Source organism: Rhodamnia argentea, chromosome 6, assembly GCF_020921035.1.
Source record: "Rhodamnia argentea isolate NSW1041297 chromosome 6, ASM2092103v1, whole genome shotgun sequence".
Classification (NCBI taxonomy): domain Eukaryota; kingdom Viridiplantae; phylum Streptophyta; class Magnoliopsida; order Myrtales; family Myrtaceae; genus Rhodamnia; species Rhodamnia argentea.
In genome coordinates this window covers 8,429,688-8,449,516 of record NC_063155.1, presented here as the reverse complement: position 1 = coordinate 8,449,516, position 19,829 = coordinate 8,429,688, and the positions used below count along the sequence as shown (strand labels likewise).

Genomic DNA, 19,829 nt, shown 5'->3' with positions numbered 1-19,829 from the left:
GCAACTTTAGTTTTGTAATTATCTTCATATTAATCAATTAGAATTATAATGTTCGAGGTACGAAAAGATAGGCATCGGATATCCACGTGGGAGAACAGGGTTGGTCATCTTCAATGATCCTTGTTTTATGTTTATTTTCTGGGGTCCACCTCTGCAAGTTGCAAACTCCCGAATGGAACATCAATATCTTATCCAAACAAAGTTAGGGACAGCCAATGAGAATATGCCACGTAATCATGGTCCTGGAACCCCAAGAGACTTGGGGATGACTTCAAGGGCAATCGGTTCTGGACCGACTCACAGAAGTGCCTAGAACCGAGCGGTTCAATGAAACTGATTGCATGTGCTTGAAATACTTATTAGCACCTTTTTCATATCCTGCTACAGTTAAAGTGGATACACTCTTTTGCATCACAGCTACATTTTCAAAGCAAGGTTGGATGACACTTCTCCTTACCTGCAAAAGAATCAACCCACTACAAAAGAGGCTTCTAAAATTGTGTGAGCATGGCCGTCCTCACTTAGTCCACCATTTTTGCATGATTTCACACTTGAGAAAAGCCTTGAACCGAGTCACTTTCATTCCATAACCATCCATAGAAGAACCCGTTATAATTATGAATATAAATAGTTTCTTTAAATTTTTTAAGAAATAAAATAAAAAAAAAACATATAGTTGATCCGACCCGGATGGGCGGTTCAATATCTAGAACCAAGAACTGGACCGGCGCACCTAGGAGCCGATTCCCGATCCGGTCGGATCTTTTTGCATGTTTGCTTGAGCGGAGTCATGCAGGTGATACAACTTCCTTTATATTTGTTAACCAAGAAAAATTTAAATCACATACTTATTTTAAAGTCCTTCTATAGCTCCAAATTCAATGTCAAACGTGAGATAAGTGGAAGTGTTGATCGTTTCTCTTCCTTTTCGGAATGGATTCATATGAACCCTTCGTCCTCATCATCTCCATCTTCTTGGCCATCAAGCTTTGCCAATGGAGGAAGCCCAGGAGGCACCCAACCGGGTCCTTACCCTTTTCCACTCCTAGGCAATTTACACCAAATCAAACCCAAGGCGGCCGCAGCTAGCTGCTTCGCCGAGTGGTCGTGGCTCTACGGCCCTGTCATGTCGGTTTGGCTCGGTTCCAAGCTGAGCATTGTCCTGTCTAGTCCTGATTTGGCCAAGGAAGTCCTCAAAGATCATGACCAAGTATTGGCCAGCAGGCACAGGATGGAGTCTACAGTCAAGATTACTAGAGATGGCAAGGGGCTTGTATGGGCCGAGTTCAGAAAAATCTGTGTCCTCGAGCTGTTCTCTGCAAGGAGAATTGAAGTTCTAAGGCCCATTAGAGAAGATGAAGTCAGGAACATGGCGGAATCCGTTTTCCAAGATTGCACCCGTAATGAAGATCAGGGGAGCAGCTTGGTCGTTACTTAGGCTCGGTCAAGGTTAATTGCGTGTCGCTGCTCGTGTTCGGGAAGAGGCTCGTGACGGCGGGGGGCTTGAGACAACTGAGCAAGGGTTGGAGTTCAAGGAAACAGTCGCCGAAGTGAACCGGCGAGGCGCATCGCTTTCCTTGTTTGTCTAGGAGCATGTCCGGTGGCTCGGTCGGGGCTTTTGGCCGAACTAAGAGGAGTTGCGGAGACATGTTGCTCGGAGGGATCCGTGCGAGCTATCGCCAGAGAGCACACGCTAAAAAAAGAAGACCGCGGTGCTGCGGTGCAGCACTTTGTGGATGCCTTGCTTGGTATGCGAGAAAAAGGCTCTGAATGTTTTCTTTCATATCAGAACAGAAAAAATTGCATATTCACCGAACTCGGCGGGCAATATATTCCCCTGATGCGGGTCGAAATAGGGGCCTTTTTTCCAAATTGGGATTAAAAAAAAAATACCAAAATAGGGTGAAAAAAGGCATTTACCAATTTGGGGTCTGCTCGGCGGTGATAGTGCCGACCGGGTCCCACTCGGCATTTTATAAGCCGAGCGGACCCCCACTCAGCGGCTTAGGTGCCGAGCCCACCCACTCGGCACTTTGAGTGCCGAGTGGGTTGTAGATTAGGACTCTCCCCTATAGGCAAGGGGGCCCCTACCCGCTCGGCACTCATTATGCCGAGTGGGTGTCACCCCCTATCCGTTCGGCAATATGACTGCCGAGCGGAGGGGGACCCCCACCTCATTCAAGGCGTTCCAGCGCCTTTAATCAGGCGCTACAACACCTTCACGAGCGTTACAGAGCCTTCGGCTCAGAAGCGCAGTCGAAGGCTCTCTGTTCACAAGCAAGAATGAAAAACTCTCTGCTCAGAAGCAAGAAGCAAGAATTCTCCTCTCAGAGCCCTCTCTCCTCTCGCACTTTCGAAAATTTTCTTCATTTCACTTAGCTCTTGCACTCTCCCTCACTCAGCTCACGAAGTTTTTCTTAGAGAATCCTCCCTCGTCTCGCCTCAAAACACCCTCTCTCTTGGACGCCCTTTCATTACTATCGTTAGTTTCTCGCTCTTGCTGTTCATCGGCCTCATTTGCTCGTTGAAGGAGATCCCCCTCACCTCAAATGCATTTATTGATGTTATTATAGGTTGTTAGTTTTTTTTTTATTTTTTTGCTAATATTTTCGTCATGTTTAAATTAAATTGGGACTTTTTTATTTTGTAGAAGTTGAGATAAAAGTAAAGCCGGCCTCCTTACTCAGTGCTGTCTCTTGATAGTTTGAGCTCTTCATTCGGCATGTGCTTCCCGTCGATAGTTTGAGGAAAATTTCGTTATAGTTATTTTTTGTAGTTTCGTAAATATTGTTTTATTTATTTGGTTATTATTTATACCCTCAATAGTTATAATGTTTACGAATTTATGTAAAGAAAAACAATCACCCTAATCTCGTAAAGGATTATGCAGAATGCTAAGATGTAATAAAGGATCTAATGCATATGATCGAAGAACAAAAATGCCTCAAATCTTCTGTGATGAAGCATGATTCAAGTACTTTCACTCCTACATGAAGGAGAACAGGCATGTGAGCCATTTAGAAAAAAACAGAGAGACACAGAGACAAAGAATTTGTTCCTTTCCTATTCATTTTTGCTTATGAAAATTGCATAAAAACAAATAAAAGAAGATGGTTGTTTTCTCAAATTGTTACGTTTACAAATTTTGTTTTTTACTGAATGTTTCTGAGATCTCATTCAAAAAGGGAATTTCCCACTTATTTGGAAATGTATATGGCATGCCATTTTCAGCTTTTGTACTGAGGAATTTCCGTATAACCTGCAAAGTCACGCAGAGCAAGAGCTTGAGACTCATAAAGGAATGGAGATTCGGGGCTTTTTTCCAAATTGCAATTAAATTTATTTTTTACCAAAATAGAGAAAAAAAAAATTTGCCAGTTTGAAACTATGTCCATATTCATTTTGACGATTTTTGCAACTATATCCATATTCATTTTGACGATTTTCAAAATATTTAAAATAATTTTAGGAGTTTAAAATGAAATTTTGGGAAAAAAAAAGGGGGATCAGATGGCCCGAGAAGCGGGGGTGGGGTTTGACCCGGTCCGAAAAATATGTTTTTAATAATTTCAAAATTCGAATATTAGAAAATTAGAATATAGAAAATTGATTAAAAATATAGAAAAATCATAGAAACTTGCAAAAAAATGAAGAAAAATATAAAAAAATTCAAAAAATAAGAAATGGTCACAATCAACTGGCCATGGACTATTTTGGGTATTTTGGCTAACGACTTTTAAAAAATGACAATTTTGCCCTTCTGGCAAATTGTCTCCTAAAAAAATTGTAAAAAAAAAAAAAAAAATAGGAAATTACCACAATCAACTGGCCATAGACTATTTTGGATATTTTGGTTGGCGACTTTTAAAGAACGATGATTTTGCCCTTCAGTCAAATTATCTCCCAAAAAAATTGTAAAAATAATAAAAAAAAGAAATGACCACAATCAACTAACCATGAACGATTCAAGGTGTTTTGGCTAGCGACTTTTAAAATATGACAATTTTGCCATTCCGGCAAATTGTCTCCCAAAAAAATTGTAAAAATCTCAAAAAATAGGAAATGGCCACAATCAACTGGCTATAGACTATTTTGGATATTTTGGCTGGCGACTTTTAAAGAACGACGATTTTGCCCTTCTGTCAAATTATCTCCCAAAAAAGTTGTAAAAATAAAAAAAAAAGGAAATGACCACAATCAACTAGCCATGAACGTTCAAGGTATTTTGGTCGGCGACTTTTAAAATATGACAATTTTGCTCTTCTAGCAAATTGTCTCCCAAAAAAATTGTAAAAATCCCAAAAGTGCATGGTCCAAAATAACCTTATCTCTAATTTGATAGTCAAAAGTCAACAGATCTCACATTGACTTCAAATCTTCAGAAGAGCCTTTTAATCCTATTAAAAACAACCAACGGAGGTTATTCGAACCATGAGCTTCAAATCTATTAAACAAACGAGAAACAACGTCAAAATCGAGTAAAACGCCACCTCAACTACAAATCGGCTAAACCATGCTTATTCGCTAACAAAACAACTCCTACGCACTAACAAAACTCTCTTTTGAAGCGGATATTCAAAGCTATTCACAACGTGGAGCTTGAGCATGAAACTTTAAAATTTCACTCCCGCTAAACCGTTAAAACGAACGATGGGCTTAAATACTTATCAGATGTTGTACTTCGTATCGGGACGTCCAAATGGCTATGCGGGAAACTTTCTCAGTCTCCTCTCTTTTGCCCTTTTCCTTCTGTCACGGACGAGCTTTCTTCTCCTTCTTGTTTTTTGTTTTTTTTCTCTCTCGCTGGCTTGTGCTCCTTCTTTTCCTTTTACGCAAGCTTGCACCTTCTTTAGAGAACAATGAAAAATGGATTGGGCTTTTTAACGAGCTCGGTTGGGTTTATGAGCCCATTTATTACATGTTCGTGAGACCGGCCAACCTAATTTTGGACCCACTCGGGAACCGGATTGGAGCCGAGAACCGTCGTATCGAGACTCGCAAAATAATTTTTTAACAAAAACAAACAGATCCACTCAAGACCTCTCTCAGTTCCCTCCACAGCCAGCAAGCACAATCGAAGAATGCTCTTAGATAGGCTTACCTTGCACTCTTCTCTGATTGTGCGATCTTCATTGATGGAAATGATCAGGAATAATTCACTGTTCCATGCAGTGGTAATTTTCTCTAAGAAAGTGTCCAAGTCCAAGTCCGTCAACTCAACATTGCTAGTTGAACTCACATTCACTAAAAAGTTAAATCAATGAGTTTTAAGCCAATTATGATATATTAAATATTCAGCACGATAACAATTCTCCGATATGGTACTTCTCTAAAACAATTCGTACGTGTGTCTTAACAATTTTAATGCGGCCGGTCTAAATGGCGAAAGATGATATTGAAGACCAGAACATCAGGAATTGCGCACTGAAACCCACCAGTAATGTAAATGATACAGTGCAGAACTGACGAGGGGGAAAGTAGACGTAAACATAGAATTACTTATGTGGTCAATGTCTCTAACTCATATGGAAGAGATACCATCTTCAGCAAACCCTCAAAAGAAGAAATTTCTAGCAGGTATGGACTGATCCATATTAAGAAACGTTTTAATCATGTTCCACCATCTCTTCTCGTTGCTTTTTTTTTTTTTTTTCCTGTAAGAAAAAGGTTTAGAAGCTAGGAGAACAAGTCATACAGCCAAGAAAGAGAGATTTTTGTAATCCCCCCTGGTGAAAGAGTTAGTTTTCTGTATAGGTGGGACATTACTGATGAAAAGAGTCCAGTCCGGGTGGGTGGGTCCACCCATGGAATGGAGGACCGGACCGATATCCAACAGCCGCCTAGAACCATCGATACGGTATGGTCCGGTTCCCGTCCGTAGTGCTCACCCCCAATAAAGGCTAACTCAGGCCTAAGTTCATCTTTCCATTTTGTGTTGCTATGTCACGGGCTTTTTTCCAAACCAAGATAAAAAAAAAATTACCAAATCAAATGTAAAAAAAATTTATTTACCAAATTAGGTGCTGCTCGACAGTTTTGCTATGGAGCGGTCCCTCGCTCGGCAGCCACACCGCTGAGCGAGCCAAAAAAGCAAAAAAAATTCCCACTCGGTAGTCCGATTGCCGAGTTGGCGGTGCACATATTTTTTTTTAAAAATTTTTATCTTTGCTCGGCAGTATGACCGCCGATCAAGCACTCAACTTTTTAAAAAAAAATTTTTGTTGCTTTCTTTTTTAATCATTTTTTTATTTATTTTTCTTATTTTCTTTTAATAATTTTTTTATTATTCAATTTGTTCTCTAGAATGGACAAAATATGAATGAAATTCCTATATAATACAATGTTCTATGTTAACGAGCGGGCGAACGAATGATCGAGGTTGCTCGTTCGTTGCTCACTCGCTCGGTCCACGGGGTCGAGGCTCGTTCGTTCGCTTGCTCGCTCGCTCCACGGTCTCAATCGTTCATTCGCTCACTCGTTCGTTCACTCCATGGCCTCAATCATTCGTCCGCTTGCTCATGTTTACATTTCGTGTAGGAGTAAACCAAGCCATCCTGGTCTCATTATAGGGTGAGGAAAGGGACTATCAAAATAGAGCGTATGCACCATGTTTATGAATTTAACGCTCATATTTACGTTATGTGTCGTGGTTTCCTTGCCATGCCTAGTGCTCAATGGAGTGGGCTCACTCAAGAACACATTTTTCCGTAAATTGGAATTATTTGTAGGAATGAGTTTGGGCAAAGGAACCGGTGTGACCATGTCGGACGATGAGGATGAGTTGCAAATGGATTTCTCGTGGGATCTCTCCTTCCAATTGAATCCGAAAGGTCTTTGATGGAGAGAGTTCACCACGAATTGAAAATTGAGGATGAGCAAGTGAACGATCGAGGCCGCGGAGCGAACGAACGAACGAACGAGCAAGCCTCAACCCCACGGACCGAGCGAGCGTTCGCTCCGCGGCCTCGATTGTTCATTCGCTTGCTAGTTAAAGCAGTTCATTGTATTATATAGAAATTTCATTAATATTTTGTCCATTCTAAAGAACAAATTAAATAATAAAAAAATGATTAAAAGAAAATAAGAAAAATAAATTAAAAAATGATTAATAAAGAAAACAATAAAAAATTGAGCAAGCATAGAAAATTAAAAAAAAATATATGTGCACCGCCCGCTCGGCAATCAGACCGCCGAGCGGGAAATATTTTGCTATTTTGGCCCGCTCAACAAGGTGATTGCCAAGTGAGGGACCGCTCAGCCACAAGATTGTCGAGTGGCACTTGATTTGGTAAATAAAATTTTTTTACACTTGATTTGGTAATTATTATTATTATTTTTTATCTTGGTTTGGAAAAAGCCCCTGTGTCACACCCTTTGGAGGACTGTAAGTTCATAAAATTTCACAGCACTGGATAATTGCAATTACATCGACAGAAGCTTTTCTAAGTCTTTATACTACAAGGAACAGATGAGCAAAAGGGTGAGCAGATACAAGGAAAATGAAGTGCCAAACCGCTAACTCGTTTTTAAATTTTTAAAGAAATCATACCTCTAATGCTTAAAAGAAGGTAGGCACATCTTTTTTTTTTTTTTTTGGGGGGGGGGGAGGGGTTGGTTTGAGGAGCTAAATTTAGCTGCATTATCCTCACAATAATTTATGTGGGCATGAACATTTCTTCATATTTCCTTATCTTGTTACTCAAAGTGAGAAGATAGAATACTAAAACATATCCCAACTTCTAAAGATACATTCACTTGGCACAATGGACGAGTGGTGTATTCACAAGGTGAAGAGAAAATCGTTTCTCTAATGGAGGATTTCTGAGGTAAACTTGACGAAGGGAACTGTAATATTAGGACATGACAGTGGAGGGGGACTAACAAAGGGAAGCATCATGAGCATCTCGATCACAACCCTTAATTACTTCACACTTTTTACATTTTTGGAACCATTCAGACAGTGAAAAGTTCTTATTCTTGACTTCAGGGAACGCAAGTACTAGTTGCTTAAGACATTACGATGGCACATGTTCTTGATAGGGATATTTCCATCCTTGCTAAGTATCAATGGCATAATAAGTGATGCCGATCTCATCTTCCGGCCTAGCAGGCGGATGTTGCTTGTTCTTCATCCTCATCATCTGGTACTCCCTGACTTGGAATCTCTTGTACTTAGGCGGCTCTCCGATCTCCGTAGTGAACTGTGGCAGCGGCTCCACCCATTTGTCCCAGTTCAAGTTGTAGAAGAAGCCGTATGAGTATCGGCTTTTTCCTTCCGATCTCACCACCCTGTGAGTGGCGCTATTGAATTTTTTGTTGCTCATCACCTTTTCCACACGGACCAGCACCGCCATGCAACACAAGGAATTAGCATTTGTTGTCTGACGTGATGAAAAGATGGAAAGAAGAACAAAAGATGCATGGCAAGAGTCAGCAATGGACGATCCCTCTGTCGATCGCTCGCTGGATAGGGGGAAAAAGTCGAATGTTTTCACTTACCTGAATGAAATCAGCCACGTTAACCACAATACTGCCTTCCTCCGGAACAACGGGAATCCACTCCCCATCCTTGCGAACTTCGAGGCCTCCAACTTCATCCTGGAACACGAAGGTGATGCAGTTCCCATCTTCATGCTCCGTGATTCCATTGTTCTCGCTCTCTGTCGCAGGGAAATAGTGGAATGCTGCCATGAAGTCCCAGCTCCGTTCATCATTATACTCTTTCAGGAAATTCGGAGGCAGCCCCAAGCAGTCATTTATGATGCTTTCCATAAGAGAACCAATTCCAACAAAGCGTGGATAGAGATCTTCCATCACACTCCTGTCAAAGGGTAAAAGGGCATGTTTTTTAAGGAATCAGCAGCATTTCACTTAAAATTAGACCAAATAAAAGGGAAAAGAACAAGGGCAGGCCAACAGTGATCTGAAAATTACCTGAGTTCAGGCAGATTTTCAGGGTATACATTATAGCTTGATCCCGGTTGGAACACCAGGAAGTACTCATTCTTGTCCACCGAGTGATCGGGCTGGATGTTGTAGCCGATAGGAAGCTGACAAGCGCCTTCGCCTGGCCGGGGACTCGACTTGAGCTTCTCTTCAGGTGGGTATTGAAAGAATGTCTTGGAGTGTTGGAGGGCTTTATTCATAAGATCGGTGGGTATGCCATGGTTCACTATTTGGAAGAAGCCATGCTCAAGACAAGCCTTGGTTATGGTCTCTATTGCCTCCTTTCTTCCATGCTCATCACCTCCCTCGTTGAAGAAAGGAGAGAGATCAACTGTTGGGATGCTTGAGGACACCATTTCAAGTTCTTGTGGCTAAAGTTTCTGCTTTTTGTGGTTGCTTGAGTTCTTATCCCAAACCACCATTGCGTTATATAGAAGTTCACATACTTTGCATTTCGACCCACAATTGGTTGTCCTCAAGTTTAAAATGTCATACTTCATTTTAATTAACCTACGATTATCGCGGGACATAAAATATGTAAGTTTGATCAAGTCGCAAGGATAACTTTGGCAACATGAATGAGTAGGGAAGCAAGTCCGGGTTTGTCTGTTCGGATCTTTATTTTAAAGGGTGGTGTACTCTGGTGCAAAACCATCACTGTCATGAATAGAAAATGTCTTTCAGCAAGTTTCTCCTTAGGTAACATCTTGGGTGTTTCGGTTCGACCAAAACAAAAAAAAAAATCTTGGGTGTTTCGGACAATTAGCAGCCAAGAGATCAAGGTATTGCATCAGTCCAAACCGTGATGTATATTGAACTCATTAAAGAACAGGAAGGACTCCGACCCAAAAAAAAAAAAAGGACTAATACATTTGCAGTTTTGTCTTTGGAAGATAGCATGGCGGAATCTTCATCCGTTTATTCCTTCTACTAATATTTCTGAATGTAATGAAATTAGATTCTTGTTGTGAAGTGTATATTTATTTTATGATTGTGAGATGCAAATGAGTCTTGAAAAATATTCAAACTCGGGATCTATACCATGTGAGATTTTATGGGATTACTGCCAACTAATCTAAAAACTTAAGCTGTTAGATGAATGCGTGATTTAATATTTAATTATTTTATCAATAATTCCATTTGACTTGGAGTCAAAAACAATATAAACTTCCAGTAATTCTCAATGAAGTTAAGGCTTTCAAGGCATGTCTGGTATGAGGTAAAGTTTGGCCTAAGTCCATCTTTTCTGTTGAAGTATTGATCAATTTTATAGATCAGGTTAGACTCCGATTGGATTATTGTTCACAGGCCGCTTAATTTGAACTTGACAGAGAAAGAGTTCGTGAACTTCGCCGATCTTCACAGCCCACTTTGATCTGTTAAGCTTTAAGGTATATGTTAGAAACTCTCTCAGTCCTCCAGGTTGCTGGATGCGGATTCAGCGTTTGAAGACAGCTGCGAGACACTAATTTGAGTCCGATTCAACTTGATAAAGATTTGGATCTTCCCACCAGGATGTAGAGGCTCGTACGTCCGCTAGCTATATATCATCTCTAGCATGAGCTGCTTCTGCAACGCGATCCTTCCAGGCTTCTCAGGACTTACTGCTCAATGGTCTGTTCACCTTCTACAAGCAAGTCCTTCCAAGCAAATCGACGTCTCATGTGCCTTAGATTGTTTAACGTCTATTTGGTCCATCCAAGTTTGAACAAACCCTCCCTTCACCACTTGTTTATCTCCTACAAAAGTTCTTCCAAACTCAATACACGTTTCTGATCCAATAGCTCGTTCTCCTTCTAATGAAGCAAAAAGCCGTTCCATGCGTTAGACGTCATGTTGTCGACACCACCGGCATATGGCCCGTGTAAACAGAAGTTGTTCTACACACATTCAAATGCACACATTAGTAGCTTGTGATTATTTTTTCATCTTCAAAACATAAATAGAAATTTTCTTGACAAAAGCAAGGTAAGATTATAAATTTGGCTTGACTAGATGTTAATGCACATAAAATTATTGAGGTGTGGTTTATACTTCCCATTATCATGATATAACGAGAGGTGTGAGATACTAATTACAGGAAAATCCTATATTGGATGTAACTCTAGTTTAAGGGTGAACCATGATAAAATTGTGTTACTTTACTGTTATGGTTGGCATGAATCCTAACAAAATATGGCTACCTCTATGATTTAGATCATGCTATGGTATCCACATGGCCAGAAATAACTTGGAAAATCATCTGCAAGCATGTCCTCTTCTTAAAGAGTTCAAACATATCTGACATAATGTTTTGGCTGAAGCAAATAATAATGTTTTGGCTGAAGCATATTTGCTCACGCTCCATAGGGCTACATCAAAGATACCCATTTGGCTTCTTCTATCCTTTTCCGTAGTTTGGTTAGAATTTCATGAATAGGATAAGACTTCTACTTGGCAATAATGCCTGAAATGATAATCCTATATGGTTAGACAACAAAGTACCCACCAAATGTGTTAAAATATATAAACATTAAACTACATTTTCATCTAATAGCTTGAGCTTTTATAACAATTGGCAGCAGTCCCATCTCACATAGTATCAAACAGAAAATCTTGAGTTCAAATTTATCTTCATCTAATCGCTTAAACTTTTAGAACAGTTGGCACTAATCCCATAAATTCTTGCAAGATGAGACCAGAAATGCGTTTAACCAATACGAAATGATCATATCCGCCTTCACGACAATTTCTTAAGTATTACAATTGCATATAGAATCTGGAGTCATTTCCTAATTTCACCCGGTTCAACAGCATTTAGATTGCCCAACTCTTCACCAGATCAACAATATGAACTTGATCTGGTTTTGTTCACATCTTACTGCTGAATAGACTGAAACAAATACGGAGGTGCAAAAATGTTTAAATAGATTCTGAAGTGTGAAAAAAAAAAAATTCGAGGAGCAAATCATAGTATATAGTTTTACGTAGGATTTCTTTTTTGGCCTAAAAATTTTACGTAGGATGAGTTGGCATCATTTGGTCAATTATTTATGGAAATTTTTAACATGGTCCATCGTACATAGGAGGATCATGCAGCCATTTTCCAGTATGACAAAAGTTTTCCGTCATCCAAGCCTTGGAAGAATTTTGCACTGCCATTCATGATTATAATTTAAATTTTTTCAAGTGCAGGGAGTCTAATAAACAACAGGAAGGACTAATTCATCTGCAGTTTTATCTTTTAGAAGATGGTATGGTGGAATCTTCATCCGTTTATTCCTCGTGCTTATCTTTCTGAACGTAGATTAGGTTTTTTGGAAGATAGTATGATGGAATCTTCATAAGTTGTATATTTCTGACTGTAGATTAGACATCATCATCTAGACTTCAGAAGAGCACTCCACAAGTCTGTCAATGGTTGCTATCATCTTTTCCTTGCTGTTTCTCAGATACGTACATCCACACCACGGGTAGGCATCAGAAGGCAAATGTCGAAACGTCTAAAACTACTTGACACTACATGAATCTTGTACCCTCCAAAAGAAAACACTAGGCTTGAGCCCAGCAACAAATCATCCATGCATCATAATTTTTTCAGTGTGAGATATTGGACCAAATATTCTGCACATATCATGTTTGGCTCTCAGAACATCTTTACATCAATCTCAGAATTTCTCGTCCCTCACTAGTACCGTAAAATATGGTTTGCTGGCATAACATCATCACCTCCACGATGATAGTTCAGGGACTTAAATAGTGCTAGCCTATCAAACAAAAAAAGGTCGGAAAAACCAAAGAGTAGAAAGAGAACCACAAAGTCTCAACTAACAATACCAGCAAACTCTTGTGCATAACAGATATTGGGGCACGATAGAGTACCCTAACATTAAAGTGAATACATGTATCGTGCTTCTTCCCTATCAAATTCAGCATAATCTTAAGATCCCTCTATACATATCTGGACACTAGTAATCAAGAAGTACAAGCTCTGAGAAGAGTTCACTGGCCATCTTCCTCATCGCTGTCTTCTTCTTCGTCATTGTCGTCATCATCTTCCTCATCATCTTCTGAGCCATCATCATCTTTTCCCTGTTAGCAACGAGAAGTCAGGATGTACAAGGAACTGTTTGACAAAGTCCAAAATTCACCAGACTAGTTGCACTGTTTGGATAATTCTAAACTCAAAAAATCAACTTTGCTAGCATGGCATGACTGAAGAGAACAAAATGATAGGAACCACACTATTTGTTACCATATAATATCACTCATCGTTAACAAAGAAAAGAATAAGGAACAAACATAAGGCACTTATCCTGTAAAACAACCTGTATGCTCCTAAAAAAGATTGACAGGAGCAAGCCAGCAAGGAGCAAACAAGTCTAGTACATTAATAAGCTTAAAGTGAATTCTGCAGCAGCAGATCTTAATAATATCAGCAGTCACAAATGATCACCCTAGAAGGTATGTCCTGATTTTCTGGGCAGGTTTCTTTTTCTCTCCAGGAAATGTTTCTGCAAATGTTCTGGTGGAGATCACCATTGTAAGCATAAAGCAAGAAAAAGCTTCATTATAACTTCTTAAACTCAGTCAATATGAGGAAAATTCCGAATTATAGAACTCTCTTCATTGACAGTTTAGTAGAGTTTTCTTTTTAATAAATGGTCTTGTATGTATTTTTCGAGTTACAGAGAGCAATCAGGTGAAAGTACACATGCATGCAGGCACCAATTCTAAGATCATAAAAATTAGGTCCAATACCCTATGACAGGCTCTTCCGGCTCTGGTCCCATGAGCCTTGACATTTCATAATTGACACCCAATTTGACAATAACAAAAACAGCCATAGATTGAGTACAAAATAACAACAGAAAATAGCCACAGAGCTCTAAAAACAAGATGGAGTAAAGCTAATCCAACAAATTGATGCTAACTAATCCAACAAATTGATGCTATTAAAATGCAATAAGAGCCCAAACCATCAAGGGTCAGTATTAACTATCCAACCGATCCTAAAGATCAATTATTTGCTTGTGAAGGTAATGCACAAGAGAGTTATAGACAGGCCAATGCAGCAATTCCAACATTCAAGAAGCAGTGAAGGACAAAGAAGAGCAGACTATGATAAGATTGAAGAATGAGTCAATCAACACCCAACGATTTCTGATCCATCTGATTGCAGACATTGGAAATCACAATGGCAGAGCATGAACTGCCATAAAAAGCAATTTGAGGCCTAAAAACAAAGTAAAAACTAAGGAAGCAAGGAAATTTGCTTTGAGTCCTGAAAAGTAGCTCTTGTGTACATGTCTAGCTCTCCTAGCAGAGACCCACTGTATAAGTCACACATTTGATGTTAGAGGAAAAACCATTTACCTCTTCATCATCTTCATCAGCATCCTGAGCCAAGATGATCATAAACACATTAGTATAATTATAAAACCTTCAAAGCATAACTAATACGAGGGAGCAAAAAGGTAAAGGGGTTACATTGTTAAAATAAGTAAGAGGATTTGCCCACAAATCCTCCTTAATAATGTCCGCAATCTGCAATTTTGGAGAATATATTATTTTCAGCAAAATCAACTCTCATCAGCTCCGACCCCAAAAAAAAAAAAAAACCAACCTCATCATGGATTTCATCGATAACATCTTCTTTATGCTGAGCATCACTGAACCAATGGAAGAAGCTGCTCTCATAACAAAAAGTGGGTGGTGAGTCACAATCATGAATAGAAAGTCCAACGACTATAAAGACAGCCTACACAGATGCTGAGAAAATTAGTCAATTTGGACGAGCCTTCTTTAGATATATGATATTGAAAAAGGAAGATAAGACAGTGATAAACACTTTTAAGTGTCACATCAGAACAGCACGAGAAATCCCACATTCTCAGCCTGTTTGAAGCAAAAGAGCTATTACAAGAAAATGCACTGGAATATGATTTGAACTTCGTCCTGCTTGATATCAATTCAGAACAGTGCATTCTTTTGGAAAAGGTTTTTGGATCTCACAATTTCAAAATGCAAACTGCTGAAGGACATGGACTAGAATAAAACCAAAGATGGGAGCAAAAAACACTAAGGCGCTGTTGTGATGGATTAATCTACAGTTTTTTCTTTTTGGTCAGAAAGATTAACCTATAGTTTGAATGATGGTATTCAATAAGAACTGAATAGATCCCCGAAAAAAAAACCCACAGAAAGTAAAGAAAAACTGAGGTTCTATAAATGCATGATACTGTCTTCACAAAAAAAAAACAGCCATAATCTTGCAGGAAAATATTTCTCACCATTAAAATCTGATCCAAAGGCAGATCATTTTTACTGTGTTATGGAGCCACTGGGTTCAGAAATATACTGACCTTTCATCTGACAAAGGTCTTTTGTTCCCTTTCTTCTCACGGGCGACTCCATTTGGCAACCCCTTCACATCACAAAGAGGTGGCCACATACCATTAAGATAGTAAGCTCGGCAATAAACCTAGACCTACAAAAGCGTATAACCTTACCATGCCTTCTTTCCACTTAATTGACGTGGCAGTTATTTTAGTTCCTTCATCGAGGAAAGTGTAAGTCTTTGTAAGCTTTGAATCGTCAAAGAAAGGATTTGGCCGGAAGTTCTAAATAAAAATGAAGCAATAAGTACAGAATCTGCAAATTCATTATCTAAACAAAAAAGATAAACTGCATTACTTCCATATAAATTAATGTATCTGCATGGAAAAAAGGGTAACAAAGTTTAAAAATCATTTAGAAGCCAAGAATTGTGAAGAAAAGAAACAAACTCACGAAGGTGATGGAATATCCCGATTTAACATCCTTCGAATCCTCCACATCCAGGGAGTCGAGGTACTTAAATATCTACCAGAGAATAAAAAACATCACTCAAACTATGCAAAACAGAGTAATTTCGTTTATGACTGGGAGGTCAACTTCGCTAGAACTTAAAAGAGTCAGTGAGGCCGACTATGAAAACAGAAATGAGCTCACTGATAGTTTTTCCTGGCTGATGTAAGAATAGAATACAAACCTTTTGATCCTCATCCGTCAAAAGTTCACCAAGCATTGGATGACTAAGGAACTACACAAATGATAACAGCTCGATTAGAAAAATTTGTTGAATTGTAGCAGCCAAAGCCAGTCCAATCAAAGACTAAAGAGGAGAGTCAAATTACTGACAGCAGTTAGCCAGAAATCAGGGATCGCCTGTATGATGTCATTGCGCTTATCATACACTGGTTTGCGGATTTCGTTATACTTCTGGTCTATCTCCAAAACTTTGTCACTGGCCTCCTCATTGATCTATCAATACACAACCCAAAACCAGACAGATCAATTAGCATGATAATAAGCGATACACCATCACAGTATACCAAACAAACTCCAGCGCTCCACTGACAATGTAGATGCACAGAAGGGTCACTACGATGTTCTTCATTACAATTGACTGCAAGACTGCATTAGGCAATTAAACTCTGCCGTCAAAGTTTCCAAAGGCTGAATTTTTCTTCATTACCATTGCCACGAGTTTCCATCAAGAGGCCAGCAAAAATGATAAATTGATTCCATAATTCTCAAGAAACCTAAAGAGCCAGTCATTCGCGACCCCAATCACGGTTACAAAATTAAACCAAAATAGGGAAGCCAAAAAGAACCCTTTACACCGAGACATCATCCCAAACGAAAAGAGAAGGAATTCAAGAACTCAAACCAACAAACCGGGCCAAAAGAACTGAAACTTCACGTTGACCGTCAACAATCGACACGCAATTTAAAACGGGAAGAAACAAAAGAGGAAGAAGTGAAATGGGCGCCCAACAGAAAGCATGATTATGTACCTTTTCAAGCTCATCCTGGATTTCTTGGAGCTTCTCAATGGACAGAACGAGCTCCCCATCGATTTGCTCCGAGTTCTCGTCGTCCCCTTTCACCTTCTTTCCCTTGTCCCCGCCCATCGCTCGCGGCTCACCTCTCCCTTTTCTGGCGTGCCTCTCTGCTCGCGAGGGTAGTCCAACTAAAACCCTACACCCGACAGGGGAAGAGAACAAAACAAAGACTAGGGTTTTGGGGGGGTTTTATTAATAGTGCAAAAGAAAACGGTGCCCACCAGTTGCCGAGTTAACTCAGTCAAAAAAGCAACAAAAGATAGAATCGTGAAAGTCGAACCAGCGACCCAGAATCCGAATGTCTACCGAAGTCGCGAGTTCACGAAACCTCGTACAGTACAGGTCTCTAAGCTTTAACCCGACGGCTCGGTCGTGCCCATGGGGTAAACCAATTGCTGGGATAATAATAATAATAATAATAATAATAATAATAATAATAATTTAGTTATTGTCAAAAGTAGTGTCATTGAAAAATTTCGACCAAAAAAAAAAAAAACTCGAAAAAAAACCCTTCAAATACGACGATCCCATAACATTCCTAATTTAAATATGAATGTGTCCGTCTATTGGAATGCATCGACATCATTTTCGAACGTGGCATCGATATGCAATTGAGGACGCTAATGATAATCATTTTATTTATCTATTTCTGTTCAAAATCTGTGGAACAAAAATCTATTTGACAATGCAATTTCATGTTTCTATCTCTTAAATAAAAATTTGTTCAAGAAATAGGCTTGAAACAAAAAAATATAAGTTAAAATTTTCAGTTTCTCTGTTTTTGGAGTAGAAATGAGAAATAAGAATACTTCTTATTACTCACTTCCCTCTCTTGTGTCCCCGTTGTTGGTTCGCCGATTGTCGGTCGTTGGTTCGCCGATCGCCCTCCGCTAGTCGCCGATCCATCGGCAACTTTAGAAATTTAATGTTGTTATCAAACGAACTTCTAAACATAAATTTTGTCTCGTTATTAAACGCGTTTATTTGTTCGAAAACTCATTTAGAAACTGGTATATCTAGTCAGGAATTGATTCCGGAAACAAAATAGTTATCATTCACACCTTTAAAAATACCTACGCAACAATATAGCCTCTACGGACTAAATCCGAAATTTGTTGATAGGTTGTGTCCTCGGAGGTGAGCTTAACAAATTGATAAACGACCCACTTGTTTCGTAGTAAAATTACGAAGAATCAAAGGATGCATGAGAAGGTCATTTTCGTAATTCGCATTTATGAGTTCGTTTTTCCACCCTTTTTCTTCTGAAAATTGATCGTTTGTTCTTTTAGGCCATACTTCGGAGCAACCCAGGTGAAGAAAATGTAAGAAAAAGACCCGAAAAATTTAAATTTTCCCTCATATTTCATTTTTCGAAAAAAATTATGTTCTTCATAACTTTTAGGAAAAATTCCAAATAAGGGTCTTAAGCACCATCATTTTCTCAAATAAGAGTCTGAAGTGAATTTCATTTCAATTAAATAAATGGCCAAAAGCATTTTCGTCATTTACTGTTTTTCTTCCTTTATTCCGTTTCTTTTTATTTTCCTTTGTTGCGGTTGGCGAGGGCCCGACGACCCTTGCCGGCTGCTAGCAAGTCGCATATGCCCTTGCTAGCCATAGGCGAGGCAACCCTCACCCAGCTCTCGTATGTGGCCGGCCATCACCTAAGATCGGCCATCGGCGAAAATGAAAGGAAAAAAAATGAAAATAATTGAGAAAATATAAATGACGAAAATACTCTTGGTCAAGTCCTTCTTTAAAATAATAAGGGTACTTTAGGTCCTTATTTGACATAAGTTTCACTTTTCAAATGAGGACATTTCATGTCCTTATTTGAAATTTTTGGTGATTTTTCAATCGAATGTTCATCACCCATCCGTTTTCATAATACTGGTGCTGATGAGAGCAGACTGGGCCAGGGCCTTGGACCTGGCTCAAATCAAAGTAACATGTGTAAGCACTTGGATCATATTGTATTATCTTCACCGATGGGCCTACATGTTTTGTTTCGCTTTTGCTCGACAATTGGGCTCTTGCTTTTATTATCCTTTAAATCATTGATGATCAACAAGAACAACTAACAGACTCCTCGTTTGGATTTGCAGAATAAGAGACCATTCAAGTAGTGTTGTCTATGACCGAAAAAAAAAAAAACAAAGTTGTGTTGTGGAGCCATACTTGGACTCTATTTTCAATTTACTAAAGATGCTAATTTTACGACGTTAATCGAGATCGCAGATCGATTTATGGTAAACTTAAAAAGTTCGATGGGGTGATTATCTCATTCGAAAGGCCAGATAGGATTGTTAATTCCCCTAAAGAACCTTTTTTTTTTTTTTTGGGACCAAAGGGTCATCATCACTCCCCTTTCACCTTTCAATCTAGATAGAGGGCAAGTTACTATTTTGAGACATAAAAGTATATGTCCAAATATTGTATGCATTAGAGAGAGACAAGACATACTGACCCTGTTTGCATTAGACTTATGTTGTTGCATCTTTTGCCTGCATTATTAAGGGCCACTATTGCAACTACAGACCAGAAAGTGGCTTTGTAGGAGGTCAGATAAAAAATACAAAGATTTTACTCACCTTCGAGATCAAATCCGTTCTTGTCTCGCGGTACTATTTCATTATGAGTCATCTAAACTCTCTAGATCAGGCTCATCATGTGTGTGGTCAAACGGAATGCGAGACATTCAAATTGGCCATAGAAAAATTGTGGGGATCTTCCAGTTCAATCTCTCTCTCTCTCTTTCTCTGGTGATCATCTGCTGTGTATCACACAGCCTTCAATCCTCAAATAGCCCTAGCAACCATATGTGTTTCTTAAGTGGTCCATGAGAACCATTACTGCTCACCTATATCTATATTAAGAAGGTCGCCTTTAAGACATTCCATTGGGCAAAAGCCAACATGTGGCCTGATTTCTCAAGAAAATACCTAGAGAATTTCTGTCAGAAACTTAAATTCTTCAATAAATGCCCATCCCTCTCTAGACAACATGATTTTCATG

The 19,829-nt window shown here is 39.2% G+C and overlaps 3 protein-coding genes across 3 annotated transcripts; 1 reads left to right on the top strand and 2 right to left on the bottom strand.

Moving 5' to 3' along the window:
- Positions 1 to 943: 943 nt before the first annotated feature.
- On the top strand, positions 944 to 1,438 carry LOC115727524 (cytochrome P450 98A2-like). The gene has a single exon (XM_048280630.1). It carries the CDS (start codon positions 944 to 946, stop codon positions 1,436 to 1,438), a length of 495 nt encoding a protein of 164 aa, XP_048136587.1.
- A 6,612-nt stretch (positions 1,439 to 8,050) lies between these two features.
- LOC115727536 (flavonol synthase/flavanone 3-hydroxylase-like) lies at positions 8,051 to 9,382 on the bottom strand. The gene is made up of 3 exons (XM_030657760.2): positions 8,935 to 9,382; positions 8,500 to 8,821; positions 8,051 to 8,327 (listed from the first exon to the last, which is right to left on the bottom strand). Exons 1-3 carry the CDS (start codon positions 9,300 to 9,302, stop codon positions 8,058 to 8,060), a joined length of 960 nt encoding a protein of 319 aa, XP_030513620.2. The 5' UTR covers positions 9,303 to 9,382; the 3' UTR covers positions 8,051 to 8,057.
- A 3,157-nt stretch (positions 9,383 to 12,539) lies between these two features.
- Positions 12,540 to 17,010, bottom strand: LOC115727528 (NAP1-related protein 2-like). The gene is made up of 10 exons (XM_030657748.2): positions 16,767 to 17,010; positions 16,108 to 16,230; positions 15,959 to 16,009; positions 15,718 to 15,789; positions 15,438 to 15,548; positions 15,291 to 15,352; positions 14,552 to 14,615; positions 14,416 to 14,472; positions 14,302 to 14,325; positions 12,540 to 13,017 (listed from the first exon to the last, which is right to left on the bottom strand). Exons 1-10 carry the CDS (start codon positions 16,881 to 16,883, stop codon positions 12,928 to 12,930), a joined length of 771 nt encoding a protein of 256 aa, XP_030513608.2. The 5' UTR covers positions 16,884 to 17,010; the 3' UTR covers positions 12,540 to 12,927.
- Positions 17,011 to 19,829: the final 2,819 nt, after the last annotated feature.

Coding starts and splice junctions, on each gene's coding strand:
- LOC115727536 (XM_030657760.2), bottom strand. CDS start 9,302: ATGGTGTCCTCAAGCATCCCAACAGTTGATCTCTCTCCTTTCTTCAAC. Junction 8,822..8,934: donor GAAAATCTGCCTGAACTCAG/GTAATTTTCAGA, acceptor ACCCTTTGACAG/GAGTGTGATGGAAGATCTCT. Junction 8,328..8,499: donor ACGTGGCTGATTTCATTCAG/GTAAGTGAAAAC, acceptor CGTGTGGAAAAG/GTGATGAGCAACAAAAAATT.
- LOC115727528 (XM_030657748.2), bottom strand. CDS start 16,883: ATGGGCGGGGACAAGGGAAAGAAGGTGAAAGGGGACGACGAGAACTCG. Junction 15,790..15,958: donor TGACGGATGAGGATCAAAAG/GTTTGTATTCTA, acceptor ATTCTCTGGTAG/ATATTTAAGTACCTCGACTC. Junction 15,353..15,437: donor TTAAGTGGAAAGAAGGCATG/GTAAGGTTATAC, acceptor TGTGATGTGAAG/GGGTTGCCAAATGGAGTCGC.
- LOC115727524 (XM_048280630.1), top strand. CDS start 944: ATGAACCCTTCGTCCTCATCATCTCCATCTTCTTGGCCATCAAGCTTT.